The following is a 20,497-nucleotide window of genomic DNA, read 5'->3' on the forward strand; positions in this document are numbered from 1 at the left end:
CGCAGAGCTGGGCCAGGCGTTGGGCTCATTTGAACAGCATGGGCCTTTGGCATCTTGTGGTCCTAGTGCAGGCTACCTGGTCCAAACTCTACATATGGACCTGTGAACTTCATGTGTGACATATCTTGCTGGCATCTTAAATCTCCACCCAGGTGTGTGTGTGTATGTGTGTGTGTGTGTGTGTGTGTGTGTGTGTGTGTGTGTGTGTGTGTGTGTGTGTGTTGGTTTTATTATAAGCCAGAGAACTTCATATACCCTGGAACGCTGCTGTGCTTAGTCAGGAGCCTGCTGGCTTTGGTGGGTCCGGGCTGCAAGGATGTTTCTAGGTTTCCTTTGCCAGTTTGGTTTTCCCATATGTCGACTGTATAAAGCTTTTATGACCTCACTCTGCCCTCTTCTCCTGCCTCATTGGCTTCTTGCTCCTCAAGCAGAAACCTGAGGCAGGAAAAGGTACCACTACCATTCTAGTGACCAACTGCCATGAGGCTGCAGGGATCACACTGCAGCCACCATGACTCCGACCCAGACCAGAGGTGCTTGTCAGTCTTTGAATTGAGCTGAAGGTGGGGCCTGGAAATGTGGAAACATCCTGTTTTGGGGCTCATGAGGCATTTTTGCATCCTTAGCGTGCTCCCTAATAAACTGCTCATGTTTTTGATGTAACTGCAAGTGTTAGCCAACATAAACTTGTAAATGACACGGTCTACTCTGTGGATGGCTTTAACACCGCTTACCCTCCATTCCAGTCTTTACGTTCTTAATCAATATAACTCCGATTTTCCTGGGCGTGGTGGCCCATGCTGTTAATCCCAGAATTTTGGAGGTACTGATGGGTGAGTTTTGAGGCTAGCCTTGCCGACACAGTGAGACTTCCAAGCCATCCAGGGCTACATAGTGAGACCTTGTCTCACAAAAAAAGTCTCTTTTATAATTTTGTATGCTCCATGAAGCCTTATTTTATTCATTCTCATTTTGTAAACATGATGATATTTGAGAGAAAATTCATAACAAAGGTATAATTTGAGAAAAGGGATTAAAACCTTATCAAGCACAAACATGGCTTTAAATAATGTATGATCCTTGGGACAGGAGCCCAAATCTGCTTGTGGAAAAAAGTCCTTACTTCCTTTATCAACATGAAATGAAATCGGAGAAGTGCCATTAAATTCATCCACACACCAATAACTTCCCATTTCTAACGTGCTTGCCTTATCAAAACCCTTTATGAAGTAACAAAATATGCCTGTTCATAAGACCTGCCCCAACTCCATCTTAAAGCAGGACGCACATGTTTCTTGCTTTGGGATGAAAGTGGAGTTGCTCTGATGTCGCCTTAAGATGAGAGAAAGCAGAGCCAGGCGTGGTGGCGCACGTCTTTAATCCCAGCACTCGGGAGGCAGAGGCAGGTGGATCGCTGTGAGTTCGAGGCCAGCCTGGTCTACAAAGTGAGTCCAGGATGGCCAAGGCTACACAGAGAAACCTTGTCTCGAAAAAAAAAAAAAAAAAAAAAAAAAAAAGATGAGAGAAAGCCACCCGGCTCTCTTTAGGCATAGATCACAGAGGCAGGGAGGTGTGGAATGGTGTTCGGATGGCAACCCCTTGTTAAATCTGGATCCACAGAGCCAGATTATTAGGATTCTAAGACCAGTGGTAAAAGGTAAGAGCAGTAAAAGCAAAGCGTGGTGCTCAGTAGCCTGATGATTAACAACGCTGTGATCTCAGCTAACTCCGGAGGAGCTAGAATTGAAAAGACATAGTGGGGCCCATGCCCACAGACCCTGATCACTGAACCTGACAGCTCATGTTTCCTAAGAGTCTAAAAGTATGGCAAGTTGCCTAGGAATAATCTAGTACTGACAACAGGGTAAAACAAAGGAAGTGGTCTTTTGGCCACTATATTTTATTTTTAATACAAACAAGCCATAAAAAAGGTTTCAGACATCTTTTAAACAAGGATACGCTTTCTGTAGTGTATCAAGCCATCATTTATTACAGATTAACACTGGAAAAATTTGAACGAGTAATTCTTAATTTGCTTACATAACATATACAAAGTGAGAATTAGAGGTTTGGAACGAACAACTAAGAACAAATTCAAAACCTAAAATCTGGTGTCTGTATTAATTCCTTCACAAGTTTCAAAGCCACATACACACAGCTACAAAGAGAATGCAGATGATGTTAATTAACATTAAATGCCATTTACAAAGCATTTCTCTCCATTTCTTTTGACTCCCTTGGAGCCCCTGGCCACCAGGCAGGCCACCACACCTCCTGTGGACTTCACGCTGCTGTCACGTTCCATCTGCGCTGGCTGTTTTCTGCCCTCGAGGCAGGAACTAGACCAACTCGTAGTATTTCCCAGTCTGAGGGTCAAAGTAGCAGTTGAGACACGGGTCATAGAGCAGAGTCAGCACTTCCTCATCCTCTTCCACACTTGGGTCCTCCTCACCTGTGGCCAAGGGAAACCACAAACACATTAGCTATTGGCCTGGCCCAGAATTCCTAAAGTGACACCCCAGAAGGGAGCCAGGACAGGGGTCGCTACATCTCTCATGAGATTTTTCTCTATGCAGGCGGAAGTTAGGCTGGACAGGGGGGCATGGCAGAAAGCACTGCATTTACACAAGCTTGAGAAGAAAGCCAGGGACTCAAGGGCCAGCTCCAAAATGACGGATAAAGCATAAACGCCGGGCTGGAGAGATGGCCCAGTGGTTAAGAATGCTAGTTGCTTTTAGAGAGAAGATCCAGGTTTTGATTCCCAGCACCTACATGGCAGCTGGCACTTCCTGTAGCAACCCAGTCCCAGGGCATCCAATGTCCTGTTATGGCCTCCTTGGGCACTATAACATGGTACACAGATACACATGAAGGCAAAACACTCTTACACATAAAATAAACAATGAAAAACATGCAAAACCAAAATGGTATGGAGGAGAGCTTGAAGGGAAAAGGATCCAATGGCAGTCATGTCAGCATCAGATGTCGAGCGATATCCAAAATGCAATTCCCACATGTGCCCGAGCTATGCCAAGGGCAGAGCAGCGGGAGTCCAAGGCAGAATAGAGAGGCTTTATTCATTTTGTCCCCAAACAACCGTGCATTTAAATGATGCCATTTACAAAACTAAGACCCATAAAACAGAAAATGTGCCAGGTGATCCTTGGTTTTCTAAGCTTGATGGGGATCTAGGCGATGGCTTGAGTGGCGGGAACAGCCATTGGCCTAAATCATTAGCAGAGTATCCAATAAGTAGTATGCAGTTGAAAATGCTTTACTAAGCCTCTTGTGGCTCAGTTGGTAAAGCACCAGGATCTTGAGTCTGGAGGTCTAGGGTTCAAACCCAAGTAGAACTATTTTGGGGACTGCAGGGAAGAGGACACACTCAGTTCTGTCTTGATTTAATGAGCTGGGGTGGGTGGGTAGGAGGGGCTTTGCTTTTCTGAGGAATAGGCGAGGGGGATAGGGGAACAGAGAGGAAGGGTGGGATTGGGAGGGGCAGGTATGACCCAGATGTAAAATGAATAAAATAAAGAAGTTAATAAAAAATGTTTTACAAAACTACTTTCTGAGCTTCTTTGTGTGTCCAAGAGTGTCAAGGACTTCAGTATTTGAGTTCTGATTCCTTCAGAAGTTCGAGTCTTCATTTCTGAGCAAGAAGGATGAGGTAAGTCTCAGAGAACAGATGGTATTTAGGACATTTTTCTCTTTATTATTAGATCATGCCACTAAGGACCACAGACAACTGTGGGCTGTGAGCTCACCGAGGTTGATTTCCAAAGGGCTTGGGCAATGAGTATGAGAAAAAGATCTGCAAGTGACAGAGGTTCAATAAAACCCATATATGGTTCATTGGTGCATACATGTTTGACTGTGTGTGTGTGTGTGTGTGTGTGTGTGTGTGCACTGAATGGGGGTCAAAGATCAATGTCTAGTGTCATGCTTGACTGCTTTACATCTTATATTTTGAGATAGTACCCTTCCCTGAGCTGGAAGCTCATGGCCTTGGCTAGACGGATTGGCCAATGAGCTTCAGGGATCCCCAAATCTCCACCTTTCCAGTGCTGGGATTGGAGGTGTGAACTCCCATTCTTGGCTTTTATGTGGGTGTTGGGATCTTACTGTCCTGGGCACAGAACTATAACCTCAATAATCAGGGTCTAGAGGGCCATGAGTTCTAGACCAGCCTAAACACAACAATAGCCTGACTTAAAAAATAAACTAAAACAGAATGCACGGAGCCCATGATCTTAAATGTTACTACTTAGTACAATTGGGTGGTGGAGGGAAGCTTCCATTTTTATCCAGCAAAATCAGAGCAAGCTGTCACAATCACCATCAGGACATTGGCAAACTAGAGTTAGGACCACAGGCATAGGCCCCCATGACGAGCGAGGCTTTGAAGCCACTCCAAGCCCATCTTTCTTGTTACCACCCGAACCATTTAATATAGTCCTCCCTAGAGCCAGACACTGAGCTGGGTGCCAGGCACAAAGACTCTAAGAAGCAGGTTTGTTCTTAGGAGCGTGTAGTAAATTTGTGATGCCTTGCCTCTTGTGAGTTGAATTCTGCTTGAACAGTTCTTAAAAACGGGGCTAAGAGGGATGACTGCGTCTGCCCTGCTGGCTGGTATTTCCCTAATGGTTTTGAGGACATGTTTCTTGCAGTAGCTCCTTATACAATCATGCCTGGGTAGGTAGGATAGAGGGTATTCATTTTGCAGATGAGGAAGCCGAGGCCTGCAAAGGGAATAGCTCATCTGAGGTTGCTTGGTGGTGATTCACAGGCACAGCTTGGGACAAAGTGAAGTAATGGGGCATAAGCTCAGTGTCCCTTCTCATAGGCCCTTGTAAAAATGGACAGGCTATTACTAATCCGCGCTTGCTCCAGTACCCTGGGTTCCCACTTATTAAGCAAATCAAAGCCCCTGCTCAATATCTAAACAGACAAACACAGGCCTTGTGCCCTGCTGCTGAGAAACTGCCTGCCCATCCTCAGCCTGGCTTCCTCCTCAGTCCATCACATGGGTCTTCTTGGTCTAACTTTCAAGGACACATGTCAGCGTTTCTTCTCTCTCTCGCTCTCACTTGAGCCCACTTGGCTGCAGACTGGTAGTGACCAATGTTTGAGAGTTCTGGTCTGCTCAAGAAAACTCCTTAAAATCATAATGTGCCCAAATTTAGCTTCTAGTATCATGCTTGATGTTTTGTTTTGTTTTTGAAGAGTATGGAATCACGCATTTAATTGGGAGTTTAAACATGAGCTAGACTAGAAAAATGTACAGGGGTACTACATTCTCAAATATCAAAATTGGAAGCAGAGGAAACTGGATTTCTCATATTTCAAAACCTACTGGTGACTATGAGAGAGTCAGCTGGGAGGCCAGGGGTAATGGGTTCAGTAGGCCCAAAGGAAAAGAGCAAGCTTGGTGATGGTGGGGCAGAGGGCATTAGTACTTCCTGCTTTAAAGATGAGGGGTGCATAGGCATGAGTGGTTTATAGAGGATTCACTGGGGTCCCAGGAGGAGGAAGAGGAGGCGGCAGGAGGGCTTTAGGGAAGCTGTTTTGTCTCAGAACAAGGAGGTATTCTCTTAGCAGTAGAACTGACCAGTAAGTGGCAATATCTTAGGGCAATCCTTGGATTCTGTAGATGAGTCTATAGACTGCAAAGGGCCAGATCCACTGAAGATCCCCTGTGACCTTGACTACCAGGATTTATATCCTTGAAGAGTGACAGGACTCTGCTACCAATGACATTGGATTCCCAGTGGCAGCTGACTTGGGTACTTGGCACCATTTTTAATGAACAGCCGATTGGAAAAGGAATGTTGTTTTCCCATGAATGTGATTTAACCATACCAAACAGAGCATCCACTAAAGTTTAACAAGGAGTTACCAGGCATTGCATCTCCAGAAGGCTAAAAATACCTGTGGTTTTCCAAATTCCAGCATCTCTGGGGATGGGGATGGTTGCCTGAATGGTTCATTTGCCTCTGGGCCTTGATTTCATCATTTCTGCAAACTGGTGATCACAATGTCTCTGCCATGGGGCTTTGTGGAAGTCTAAGCTGGATGTGCATATGCATAGCACAGCGGCTGTTCAGTAAGTGGTGGTTACTACTGTTTAGGACAATAATGAGATAAATGATGGACTATTAACTATGTATTTTTAGTAATTTATATGTATCAATACAGCTAAGGACGAACCAAAGGCTGTGTAGAGGCAGGAGGTAAAACATCTAGACAATGTGGAGATGGCTCCATATCCCATTTCTACCTCACTGAAGCTGAGGGATGAGTGGGAATTCCCCGCAGACCCTCTATTTTGTATAAGTTGTGATATTAATAGAACCTGCCGTGGTTCCAGTGGGGATAGAGTAAGATTATACTCAGCATACAATGAGTTCTTCACAAATGGTACAGAATTGTGCTGGCTGGTTGTATTCCAACTAGACATAAGCTAGAGTCATTTGGGAATGAGGAACATCATTTGAGAAAATGCCCCCACCAGATTAGCTCATGGGTAAGCCTGGAGTGATTTTCTTGATTGATGACTGATGTGGGAGGGCTAAGCTCACTGTGGGTGGTGCAATCCCTGGCCTGGTGATCTTGTGTGCACTAACAAAGCAGGCTGAGCAGGCAATGGAGAGCAAGGCAGTAAGCAGCACCCCTCACGGCCACTGCATCAGCTCCGGTCTCCAGGTTCCTGCTCTAAGTTGTTCTGCGATGGACTAAGTGTACACTGAGACAGAGCCTTTCCTCCCCCACTGCTTTTGGTTATAGACTTTATCACAGCAACAGAACCTTACAAAGGCACTCATCACTATGGAGGACAAGAGACATTAGAGGAGGGTATTCCTTATAGCTACTTAGCCACCCAAACTGTATCTTCTTGAGTGTTACTACATACACACACACACACACACACACACACACACACACACACACACACACAGAGAGAGAGAGAGAGAGAGAGAGAGAGAGAGAGAGAGAGAGGTACAGTAAGTTCGAATGAAATCAGAAGGTATCAATTAGTTTATATAGGACAACAAGACGATTAAAAGTCCATAGACAAAACAAAAACAAAACACCATTTTGATTCAAAGAGGAAAACTATTTTTTTCCATCAAAAAGCCATTGAGATGGCTCAAATAATAATATGAAAGCAGTAAGTCACAAGGCTAATGGTAAATCATGAGTGCTTGTGGATCTGCCATTTAATTTCTGGTCTTTACTAAAGTGTTGGTTAGACCAGCCGAGAGCACAGGAGAGCAGTGGCCTGTGCAGCTGTCCAGTTTATCCTGTGCCTGCACTGAAAACAATAACAGTGTAAGTGAGTGCTGTTCAACTGGAAAACTTAATACGTTTACAACCAGCTGGGGAGCTTTCAAGATGAAAATAACCTCTGTGCCAGGCCCTGGGTCTTTCCCTCGAAACTGCAAAGGGGATCAAGGTGGGGCCCATCATTAACAAAGCTCTTACTGTATGATGCAGAATAACCAAAGCAGTAACTGCTGTATAAACGCATCCGACTTGGTATGTGCGGCCATAGAACGGGAGCATCATGTGTCTGAACCACGGGCCTAACATAATTTTGTGAGTTTTAAAACTACCAACAACGGTATATGTATAAAAATTGGGTGAGCTTATGTATAATCTTACAATGAAATAAGTACTTTAAACTTACATAAAAGGTTTTGTTTTCATTGTAATTTAATTTCTGTGGCCTCCAACTTAATCATTTTGCCATAGGAATCTCTGCTTAATGAAATTATAACATCATTAAGCAATTGCCAGTATGATGTCAAGTGTTGGGGAATGTTTCTAAAGGTAATTATCCTGCATGGGTATGGGGTAATTTTCAATTATATTCTCCTATACTGCAGAGTTTAAATTTTTCCCCTTAAAATGCTAAATTGCTCTATTTAAAGACTGGCTTTACAAACTCCAAAAGGACAAATTAACAAATAAAACCACTTTCTGCTACCAGGCTCAGAGCATCTGGACAGGGGTCCAAATTACATTTTTACTCTTCTCCCTATAACAAAGCCATTTCTACTGAAATAAAATTACCTTTCAGATAATAATCTATTTACAAACGTTCAGCCTCATCTGCTTTGAAATTGGTTAGCAGCAATAGGAAAAGAAAGCCCAGCAGAGCCAGACCGAATGCAGCAATATGGCTGCCCTCCCTCAGCCGCCTCAGCGTTGGTGAACAACTCCTTGAGTTCATCTTTGAGAGCCAATTAACAGAAATCTTTAATTATTTATATTTAATCCATGTTAACTGTGGATAATAGAAAACCTGTATGTGCAAGCTAAGGCTTAATGCTTGACAATAAGTGAAGGGCACCATTTATCAGATTTAAAAATCTCAGAATCAAGACACTCTACTTGATTTTCGATTTTTCTGATGTTGCCTCTAGAATTAAAAAACAAACACACAAACAAAGCATTTTCCCTTCTGTAGATCCTGAGGAATGACTGGCCGTATTTTTATGTGCACACCGATACCGTATTGTTTAAGAGATTCACCAGCGAGGAGAGGTCACTGTGTGGAGTAGTATGCCTGAGAATCAATCAAGATGACATCTGAGATAGGATTCTGCTGTGTACCAGTTGCCTGGAGTATCTTTTACCCACACACCTCAGAGCAGGGAGAAATCCATGCTCACTGGTGGCATCTGGAGGTCTCCTGTGAAGCACTTGATTTTGAACTTCAGCAACCAAGGGCCTTCAAAGTATAGGAAGATAGAACACCAAGGGTGGGGTTGAAACGATTTAAGGCTCTCCCACTAGTATTGCTGTTGGAAGGCAAGTCAGGTGCCACTGGGAACCAAGTGGCCTCTGTGTAGACAGGTGAGTATGTTTTACCTGGAAGATGCCATTTGAGGGTCACGCTGTGGGACTTGGATTAGGGGTCACTGCAACTTTTTTTCCTTCCAGGTCGTCTCTATTATAAGTGTGACTGGCCACGTGGGAGGGAGCCTCCTAGCCATACTGTTGTAGGCTACAGAGTTGTCAGCGTCTCAGGAACATGGTTTCTGGCCAGGTGTCAGCACCAACACCACACACTCTCTCCAGCAAAGAAAGCTGGGCCTCCATGTTGGCCATAATCCTTCCCAGAGTACATGTGGTACCCCATAAGTAGGGACGGTTCTAGAAGAGTGACTAGAGAGCTTTGGACTCAGCGATGTGCTTACGTTTCTTTCAGAGAGCTGACTTATATCCGTGAAAGGAAGGTGCCTCCTTTAGTAGTGAGCATGTCACTAGCCCAGAGCCTCTGACATTTACACAGGAGACAGCCCTGGCCCCTGAAAGTGATTTAAGAGAAAACATATCTCAGATGGTCCTCGCTTGCCTCATAGAAGTGGCAGGGACACTGCCTTTTAGAAGGTCATAGAAAACCCATGGATCATTTTATAAGCTGGGGATTGAGTTAGGGGTCTAAGTGGAATACTAAGAGGGCTCCTGAGAATGGGAGGGATAGCTTAGCTGGTACAACCCTTGCATGGTAAGTAAGACTTGAGTCTTATCCCTAGAACCCATTGTCTCAGTGTTTGCGACAGGGAGACCAGAAGGCTTGTGGGGCCTGCTGGCCTGGCTAGAATCTGTGGCAAGATGAAGAACATGTCTCAGTCAACAAGGTGGATATAATACCCACCTGAGATATAATACCCAAGGTTGCCCCCGCCCCCACCATGAAGAGAACTGATGAAAGACTCATAGGAAGAGACTTGCTAGATTAAAAGCCATCACAGTGGACCTGTTCTTGTTGGTTCTTTCTAACTTCAGCATACATTCTGTGGAGAGCACTACAATGTGGGGCAAGCTGCTGACGGTCAGGCCTGTGGCTCTACACTCCTTCACACCTGGGTATGGGACACAGGCTACTCTCCTAACCTCACTGTCATGTAGGACATAATGTCCTACTGGACAATATTGTGGTTTAACACTCAGAAAAATTCCATGTCATGCAGGGCAAACAGCAGAACCTCACTAAGGTTCTATTATTATTTTTACATTGCCAATTTTATACCCCCTCTTTTGGGGAGGGAGGTCAGCTCTGTGATTCCTTTGTTTCCCTTTAAGTCTTGGAAGAATCAGTTTTCTCAAAGAGTGTTGTCCCCAACAAGTCAACCACATTCTAGTGGAAGGCCACATATCTAAGAATATTTGGGCAGCACAAATTGGCCTTGGTGGGGAAAAAAAAATAGACACCAAGTTGGGTGGGAAGGGAAGTAGAGAGGTGGATCTGGGAGGAGTTGTGGGAGGGAAGTGAATAAGGCCAAAGCTCATTGTATAAAATTCTCAAAAAAAAAAACTTAGAAACAAAGCAAAACTAAAGAATATTACTGCCTCTAAGACAGACAGTATGTTCGCAGTTCTGGAATTGAAAATAAAGTCATTTAGAGTTTAAGAGAGAGACAGGGGTTTTGTTCTACAGCCTGGGTTGGGTGCTGTGAGCACAGGAGTGCCAGCAGCTACACATCTGTAATAAGCCTTGCATTGTAAATACATCCTAAGGAAGCCCACAGGCTCACTCAAATTGCCCCATGTCTCCCATGGAGCACACGCTCATCTGCTTATCACAACTATATGTCCTGGATGCCTCTGTAGGCACCAGGTACCACAGATGCTCAGTGAAGCAGAGCTCTCGGACCCACTGTTAGGCAGGAAGTCATTATGTAGCTGTAAGCAGTTACTAAGAAAGGACACTTCTGTGGATGGGGAGCAGGCAGCCAGATAGCCATCCGTGCATCTGCCTGTCTGTCTATAAGGAGCGGTGAGAATCCTGTGAGTTCTTGACTAGTAGCTTAGATGATGGATTAAAAAAAAAAAAAGCATTTACTGCCCATTTGTACCTAGTGGGAGACTGACGCCTGAACAGTCTGTGTGACACTGTCATACAGAACGTGCAGGAGTGTTATTTTTATGAGATGCTGACAGTACCGAGAACTCCTTGGAAGGCCTTTCTTACTCCAAGTTTTTGTGAACTACGGAGAGGTCTACAGGCTGAAGAGAGAGGTGATTATTATTCCATGTTGAAGCTGGTAGGTATGAATAATTTAAGGGTCATATCTGTAAAGGAACAAATGTCAAAAACAAATTGACAACCATTCTTCCAGCAAAGTACGGTTCATTTTCAAAAGGTCAGCTCGGTAGTTTTTTTTTTTTTTGAGTAAGTTCTGAAATCTTCACTTCTCATTTTACATTTCACACAGGCTCCGGGAAAACACTTTTTCAGTAAGTGTTAAGGGCACTTGTGCTTGTGGTAATTAATATTCCACAAGCATGTTACAGCCTAGGAGGAACTAGGAAGAGCCCACCAGCCCTCCTTCAGCTGGTGGCAGGGGTCAGAACGGAACTCTGTAAGCACACCACCATTTCTGCCAGGTGCACGGCTCACTTAAGGTGGCGGTTCTATTCACCCGGCCTCCCACTGAATAAGGCAGGGCCTCCTTGGGTTCCAGGCCAGATGTATTCCTGCATCTCCTTTTGAACAGCTTGGTAAGTTTTCTAGAACTACACCTTAGTCAGGTCATCATACTGGCCCCTGCTGGAGGCGCATTCCTAAGTCCTGCTCTGGGCACGGTGGCTTCTCCTTCATCGAAAGAGATGAGGTGGTCCAGGGCACTGCTGCACAGCCCCGGAGAACTTGTGGAGGACGGGGTGATAGCAATACCCACGCTTTGTACTCTAACGTTTAGAGGCTACTGTGAGAATCAAGTACAGGTGAAGGCCCGGAACACAGAAAGACAGATCACTCGTTAACTGTTATTTCTGTCCTAGAAGTGTCAACATGGATGATCCCTTTTCTCTGTGGTTCCAACTTGAAAAACAAGACAAAACAAAGCAAAACCCAAGACAAGATAAAACAAAACGTACTTATAAACTATACAGCAGTTCAGCAGACAGATGCTGAGGTGGCTGAAGCCCCATCTTAGCCTGGGCTCCACCTGGGAATTTGACCTCTGGGTTAGTAATTTACCTGGTAAGGCAAACAACAGGCTGAATTTATCCAGTTTGTGACGGATTCGTCAGAGTCCCAGGGTAGGACTTTAAGACACTCATCCTTCTCTGACCTCTTTTATATACTGGGATTTTATATGAGATCCTTTTTGAAGTGAGCGCTCACTGTTTAAAATAAAGTGTAAAGGCCACTACTTCATGTTTGAATTTCAGGAATCTTCCAGATGTATAAAACCCAGGGACGAGGAAGGAAACCCTGGCTCAAGTTTCCGTGAACTGCTCTATTGAGAATTTGGAAAACCTGATCCATGCTGGAGACTGCTCAGGGATGTGGGTCCTCGAGTTAGCAACTGGCCATCTCTTACATACTGAAGCTACTTGGGAATAAAAAGAAGAAAATGAGTAAGTAAAATGAGAGAGAGAGAGAGAGAGAGAGAGAGAGAGAGAGAGAGAGAGAGAGAGAGAGAGAGAGAGAGAGAGAGAGAGAGAGAGAGAGATGGTGCCCCATGAGACTCTGGGCAGAGCAGAAAGTGGCAGGTTACATGTAGAGACTCTGGCTGTAGAGGTCCCAGCCTTGCCCTGGATCTCCTCAACTGTGGCTAGCCATTTTGAACAGGCAGGGGGTGGGAGAGCAGGCACAGGAAGGGTAGCCAGAAGTCTCATTCTCTTTGTTCTCTCTCATTAAAAACACAGTGATTTAGTCCTGTATCCTTTTTCTGACAGACCGGAAACTCTCGATAGAAAGAAAAAATAATTTATATTTGCCTCATGACTGTGCTATGAGGGCTAAATACAATGACTCAGCACACATAAGTGGTGAGTGAATGGCAGCAGCAGAAGCCCAGGATGAGTTCCAAATGGCTGCTGATATTAACTAGAGACTTGAGCATTATTTTCTTTGAGAAATATTTTATAGGATTAAATGGAACCCCTATCTCAGTGTACCAGCTAAGCACAGAATGTGCGAGGCTGCCTAAAATCTCGCTGTTTACCATGGAGAGATTAAGCAAATAGCCAACCGTAGTCTTGATGGTGTTAACTAAGCACAAAACACCCGCGCACATCGCAGAAGGAGCCTGTGAACAAACAGGAAGCGTTAGCTCCTGGAGGTATTGCGCGTGAGCTCCTGGGGAGAAGGGAGGTGGACAGAGATGAACTGGAGGGCGGCAGGCAGCCGTGCACGCTCTTGATCTGGCTAACCCTGGCCGATGTGCTGCTACATACAACTCCCTGAATTTGGGACGTTTGTTCTCAGTGGAAGTTCAGTTGACTTTCCACATTATACAGCTCCCACTGCCAGCATGGGTGGTGCCATGGCGACTGGAAGATAGCCTTCCGGCCACTTATCACTAATACATCTAGCCAGTGCCTCTGCTCAAGGACCACGCTTCTGGGTCCTGTGGTTTACTTAGGACACTTAACATAACGTATTATTTGTTCCCTCACAGCAAGGTCTCCTCCTGACAGCCCAGACTCTATTTTTCTGTCATAAGTAATTATAGATGTACACCTCTACAAAGATTCCCAATTTGAGGGGCACAATCCAGTTCAGACAGTAAGTCACAGCGACATCTCCATCCCTTGGGCAGCCGCAGAGTGCAAGGCAGACGTATGAGCTCTCACACTGAATTTTCCACATCTGAAGAAAAAACGGATGCTCCATTTTCTCCCTGGGGCAACTGGGCAGCAGGGGAGAGGGGAGACCCGCTACTTTTGGTGGAACAATTTATATTAGTTTCACTTAAAAAAAAAAAAAAAAACAACTTTAGATACAGTGTTCTTCCATCTTCAAAAGTCAACTCAAAAAATTGTCTCAGCCCTATTAGAGGTCATTTGTCACCCCAATTATGTACTTGAATGAATCTGAGTTTCCTCCTAGCCCTGCCATCCTAACCACTGTTTTCACCAGAGATTCTTATTTGTTTCTTCATTTTGAGACAGTCTCGTGTAGAACAGGCTGATCTGAAACCAGCTGAGGATGACTTGGAACTCCTGGTTCTGTGCTTTAAGAGCGCCATGATTACAAGTGTGCTTTCACACTCGGTTCTGTATGCACTAAGCAGGCATTTTGACAACTGGCTTTCGTCTCTAGCCCAGAGGGTCTCTAGTGTTCCTTTTCCGCCCATCCCTGACATGCAGGTTCCCTGCCCTAACTAAGACCCAGTGGCTCCTCTTCATGACTTCGCCACCAAAGAGAACACCAAGGGGATTTTCATTCCGGTTTCTCAGCAGTGTTTGCACTGTTTGTAGGTATGTCGTGGCCTCATTTTAGTGAAAGGGCTGCGTCTCTGCATTAAGGAGAGTGTGCACACGCAGTCACTTCACAATGGGATCACACAGGGAAATAGAGAAATGTGTGTGTGTGTGTGTGTGTGTGTGTGTGTGTGTGTGTGTGTGTGAATGTCATAGAGTCTGATAGTTTATGCAAGCCAAGATGGCACAGCTCCATTACTTGATGTGTCTCCTGATGGGATCAAGAAATCAGTACACAGGAGGTGTACGAGGCTGCTGGAGTGGCGCAGCAGGCTGTTTTACAGTAAACATCCCTTAGTAGGTAGGAGGACATTTTAAAACAACGATTAAAAGTATAGTACAGTAAGTACACGAGCCAGTGACAGCTTATTATCACGCATCGTGTACCATGTGTGATTGTACGTACTATACATTTTTGTTTGTTCATTTGTTTTTGAGACAGGGTTTCTCTGTCCTAGAACTCGCTCTGTAGACCAGATGGTCTTGAACTCACAGAGATCCCCCTGCCTCTGCCTCCTGAGCACTGGGATTAAAGGCGTGCACCACCACTGCCCAGCCTGCATGTGCTTATGCTTTTAAGCCCTGCAGGCTGTTTACACTAGTAACCCACAAGCTCATAGGCAGTGTGTCCTGCTATGATGACAGTAATGACAAGGCATCAGGAAGTAGAAATTTCCCAGTTCTATTATAATCTTCTTGCTCAGGTGTCAGATGTGTGAGGTCCAGTCTTGACCAGGATACCACACAGTGTTCCAAGAGGCTGGGGCTGCTTTACTATTCTTACCAGCTGCTGGTATTTGGCAGTCACTGCTATAAGTGCTTCAAATACCGCACCTCACTGAGCCTTTACAAGGAAGTAGCATGTGGGGCTGAGCAGGCACTATAGAGGTGGCAACTAAAACTCAGTGGTCACAGCGGGAAGTGGGACAGTTGGAAATCAGATGAAGCTGATGTAGACATCAACTGTGTGCTGCCCTGGGGTGAGCCTTCAGAAGCACAGAGAGAGCCTCTCTGTAACCTACTTAGTAAAAGGCGAGGCACAGGTGAGCTAGCTCAGTGTGCATGCGCAAGCCTGTATGGTTAGTATGAAAGCAGAGGCGGCTCAGAGTGACTGATTTTCTCTATCTGTGGTAAGTGACCTTTACCTTTTTATTCACAGCATTTCTTGCACTCTTACCTTGCACACTCAAACTTGCAGAGGACTCCAGAGGCTGCTCCACCGGCTGCTGACTGGGAGGGATGATTGGTGGGCTCAGCATGTTCAACCAGTCTCTAAAGAGGAAAGAAAGGGAGTGAGCAACACAGGTGCAACCCACACATCGACCTGGTGCTCTCCCGTGGTTTTCACTTCTCTGGGGCTTACAAAGGAACACTTTATCTTCCCTCATGTTCAGTAAGAAAAATGCTGAGAGGTTAATATTGAGTTTTGTGAAGAGGTTAATCACGAGTTGATCATTCAATGAGTTGCTTGATTAAAACAGCAACCTAAATGATAACCATTTCTCTTCATATCAGTTGGCTATCCTGAAATTGTACATATAAATAACATCATACAGACTAAATAGGTTATATTTAGGAACACACACGAACACACACACACACACACACACACACACACACACACACACACATACACACACACACAATGTATGCATGTAACAACAATTAATGAAGAAAAAAGGCCATGCATTCGGAAGGGAGAAAAGAGAGGTTATGTGGAAGGGATTGGAAGTAGGTAGGGAAGGGGGAAAATAAGTAATTATACCATAATCTCAAAAATAAAAGAGAGAAATAATGATAAAAAGAAATACACTATTATTGCCATGAAAATGCAGTATATTTACTTTTTAACAAATTTATTTTTGGGTATATGATGTATATGTGGAGGTCAGAGGGCAACTTGTGGGAGTCAGTTCTCTTCTTCCCCACATGTGTCTCAGAGATCAAACATAAATCCTCAGGCTTGGTGGCACGGAGACATGTTACTTTCCTGTATAAACATTTTCCCCATAAGGAAATTATTTCAGCAAATCACGCAAAATACAGCAGAGATGATGCTCTTTTTGGTCTGGGGTGAGAAAGCTTGACACACTATGTGTGATGTGATCTGGATGACGGTGTTCTCCACATGAGTTGAGCAGAAGTCAGCCTGAGGTCTAGTGTGGGGCCACCTTTACTGCCCCCTCCTCCTCTCTCATAGTCTCCCGTAGCCTGTACTAGATACCTGGGTGGCACAGGTCAAATGCTTCTCATCCCTAAACCTGCTCCTAAGCTGCCTAGGTAGAGGGGACCAGGCAGGGGAATGGAAAGGATTTTGCAGTGCGAATTCTATTTGTTGCATGGATATTAGCAACTATATTGTTTACCCCTTTCTTCTAAACAGGACCATGACCTTTAAAAAAAAAAATCAGTTAATTAATTTATTCACTTTACATACAAAATTGTAGCCCCTCCCTCCTCTCCTCTAGGTCTCTCACTCCTTCTTCCCCTTATCCCCCCTCCCTAACCCCTCAGGAAAGGGGAGAACCCCCAACCTACTCCAGCATATCAAGTTACATCAGGACTGAGCATATCCTCTTCCTCAGTGGCCTGGCAAGGGAGCTCCACCAGGGGGAAGTGATCAAAAAGCAGGCCATAGTGTCCACGTCAGAGACAGTTCCCACTCCCCTTACTAGGGGACCCACATGAAGACCAAGCTGCCCATCGGGTACATCTGTGTAGAGGGCCTACATCCAGTCCGTGCATGGTCCTTGGTCGGTGCTTCAGTCTTTGTATGCTCCCCTGGTCCTAGGTTAGTTGGCTCTGTTGGTCTTCCTGTAGAGTTCCTGTCCCCTCCAGGTGCTTCTGTCCTTCCCCCTACTCTTCCACAAGGCTCCCAGTGCTCCAGTCAATATGTGGGTGTGAGTCTCAGTATCTGTTTCAACCCATTGCTGGCTGGAAGCTCTCAGAGGACAGACAGCTATGCTAGGCTCAGGTCTGCAACTGTAGGGAGTGTGGTTAATAGTGTCAGAGCCTGGCTCTCTCCCTTGGTGTGGGTCTCAGGTTGAGTCAGGCATGAGTTTGATATCCCTTCAATCTCTGCTCTATCTTTATCCCTGTACATGTTGTAGGCAGGGTGAATTTTGGGTCGAAGTTTTTGTGGGTAGGTTGGTGTTCCCCTCCCTCCACTAGGTGTCCTGTCTGGTTAGAAGGTGGCCTCTGCAGTCTCCACGATCCTACTAGGGATATCAGCTAGAGTGACCCCTGTATCCTCCCAGCAGCCTCTCCTGTCATATTACTCTGGCTTGTCTCAGAGATGCCCCCACCCAGGGTTTCTCTTCTCTCTGCAGCCTCTGTGTCTTCCTGCTCCTGCTTCTCCTACATCTGACCCCCAAACCCATCTCCCTCAGCACTCCCTGTCCTCTCCAACCCCTTGGGCCCTCCTTGTCACTTAGCTTCTTTGGGCCAGTGAATTGTAGTATACTACCCTGCACTATATGCCTAATAGCCACTTATAAGTGAGCACGTACCATATGGGTCTGGGTTACCTCACTCAGGATGATCTTTTCTAGTTCCATCCATTTGCTTGTGTTTAATAGCTGAGTAGTATTCCATTGTGTAAATGTACCACAGTTTCTTTATCCATTCTTTGGTTATTTTCAGTTTCTGGCTAGTACAAATAAAGCTGCTATGAACATAGTTGAGTAACTGTTCTCGTTGAATGGTGATATTTTGGTATATGCCCAGGAGTGGTATAGCTGGGTCTTGAGGTAGAGCTATTCCCAATTTTCTGAGAAACCTCCGGATTTATTTCCAAAGTGGTTGTACAAGTTTGCACTCCCATCAGCAATGGAGCAGTGTTCCCCTTTCTCCACATCCTTGCCAGCATGTGCTGTCACTTGAGTTTTTAATCTTAGCCATTCTGACAGGTGTAAAATGGAATCTCAGAGTTGTTTTTAATTTGCATTTCCCTGATGACTAAAGACGTTGAGCATTTCTTTAAGTGCTTCTCGGCCATTTGAGAGTCCTCTCTTGTTTAGCTCTGTACTCCATTTTTAATTGGATTATTTGGTTTGTTGGTGTTTAATTTCTTGAGTTCTTTATATATTTTGGATACTAGCCCTTTGTCAGATACAGGGTTGGTGAAAGTCTTTTCCCAGTCTGTAAGCTGCTGTTTTGTTCTATTGACAGTGTCCTTTGCTTTATAGAAGCTTTTTAGTTTCATGAGGTCCCATTTATTAATTGTTGGTCTTAGAACCTGAGCTGCTGGTATTTTGTTCAGGGAGTTGTCTTGTGCTAATGAGTTCAAGGTTGATTTCCACTTTCTCTTCTAAAAGATTTACTGTTTCTGTTTTTTTTATTGAGGTCTTTGATCCACTTCGACTTGACTTTTGTGCAGTGTGACGAATATGGATCTATTTGCATTTTTCTACATATAGACATGCAGTTAGACTAGTACCACTTGTTGAAGATGCTTTCTCTTTCCATTGCGTGGTTTTGGCTTCTTTGTCAAAAATCAAGTTTCCATAGGTGTGTGGATTTATTCCTGGGGTTTTGATTCGATTTGGTTGATCAATCAGTCTATTTCTATGCTAATACCATTGTAATTTTTATTATTGTTGCTCTATAGTACAGCTTGAGATCTGGGATGGAGATTCCTCAGGAAGATCTTTTATTGTACAGGACTGTTTTAGATATTCTGGGCTTTTTATTTTTCCATATGAAGTTGAGAATTGTTCTTTCAAGGTCTGTAAAGAATTGTTTTGGTATTTTGAGGGGAACTGCATTGCATCTATAGATTGCTTTTTGGTAAGATGGCCATTTTTACTACATTAATCCTACTGATCCATGAGCATGGGAGATCTTTCCATCTTTTGATTTCTTAAATTTCTTTTTTGAGAGACTTGAAAATTTTTCATACAAGTCTTTCACTTGCTTGGTTAGAGTTATACCAAAATAATTTCTATCATTTGTGGCTATTGTGAAGGGTGTTATTTCCCTAATTTCTTTCTTAGCCCTTTTGTCATTTGTATACAGGAGGGCTACCGATTTTTTTGAGTTAATTTTGTATCAAGCCACTTTGCTGAAAGTGTTTATCAGCTGTATCAGTTCTCTGATAGAATCTTGGGGGCGACTTATGAATACGCTCATATCATCTGTGAACAAGAATACTTTAACTTCTTACTTTCTAGTTTGTATCCCCTTGATCTCCTTTAGTTGTCTTATGCTCTAGCTAGAATATTAGGTATTATATTGAAGAGATATGGATAAAGTGGGAAGCCTTGTCTTGTCACTGGCTTTAGTGGAATTGCTTTGAGTTTCTCTCCACTTAATTTGATGTTGGCTATAGGCTTGCTGTATATAACCTTTATTAAGCTTAGGTATGGGCCTTATATCCCTGATCTCTCCAAGACTTTTATCATGAAGGGATGTTGGATATTGTCAAAGGCTTTTTCTGCATCTAATGTGATTTTTTTCTCAGTTTATTTATATGGTGGATTACATTGATGAATTTTTATATATGAATCATTCCTGTACCCCTGAGATGAAGGCTACTTGATCATGGTGGATGATGTATTTCATGTATTCACAGATCCAGTTTGTGAGTATTTTATGGGGTATTTTTGCATGAATGTTCATAAGGGAGATCGGTATGAAATTCTTTCTTCATTAGGCCTTTGATATAGTTTGATATAAGGCTGACTGTGGCCTCATAGAATGAGTCTGGCAATATTCCTTCTGTTTCTATTTTGTGGAACAGTTTGAGGAGTAGCTCTTCTTTGAAAGTCTTGTAGAATTCTTTGCTAAAATCATCTGGCCCAGGGCCTTTTTTGGTTGGGAGACTCTTGAGGACTGCTTCTATTTCCTCAGAGGTTATAGGACTGTTTAAACTGTTTACCTGATCTTGATTTAACTTTGGTAAGTGAAATCTATCAAGAATATCATCCTTTTCCTTTACATGTTTAATTTTATGGAATACATGGTTTTGAAGTAAGACCTAATGATTCTTTGGATTTCCTTGGTGTCTCTGGTTATGTCCCTCTTTCGATTTCTGATTTTAATTTGGATAGTCTCTTTGCTTTTTAGTTAGTTTGGATAAGGGTTTGTCTATCTTGTTGATTTTCTCAAAGAACCAGCTTTAAATTTTGTTGATTCTTTGAATTGCTCTCTGTTTCTATTTTATTGATTTCAGCCTTGAGTTTTTATTATTTCCAGCTAGCTGTCTACTCCTTTTGGGTGTGCTCGCTTCTTTTTTTTTCCTAGAGCTTTTAGGTGTGTTTTTAAACTGCTA

At 43.9% G+C, this 20,497-nt stretch overlaps 1 protein-coding gene across 1 annotated transcript in view; it reads right to left on the minus strand.

Annotated features, from left to right (window-relative positions):
• Window positions 1-1,542: 1,542 nt before the first annotated feature.
• The window catches only part of Cfap20dc (CFAP20 domain containing), a 261,651-nt gene continuing 242,696 nt past the window's right edge, over window positions 1,543-20,497 (minus strand). Inside the window, exons 15-16 of the mRNA XM_051139606.1 lie at window positions 15,404-15,498; window positions 1,543-2,452 (exon numbers count right to left, since the gene is read on the minus strand). Coding sequence (XP_050995563.1) covers window positions 2,340-2,452; window positions 15,404-15,498 — 208 coding nt within the window. The 3' untranslated portion in view covers window positions 1,543-2,339. The remainder of the gene's footprint in view (window positions 2,453-15,403; window positions 15,499-20,497) is intronic.

This window comes from Acomys russatus, chromosome 3, assembly GCF_903995435.1.
Source record: "Acomys russatus chromosome 3, mAcoRus1.1, whole genome shotgun sequence".
Taxonomy (NCBI): Eukaryota; Metazoa; Chordata; class Mammalia; order Rodentia; family Muridae; genus Acomys; species Acomys russatus.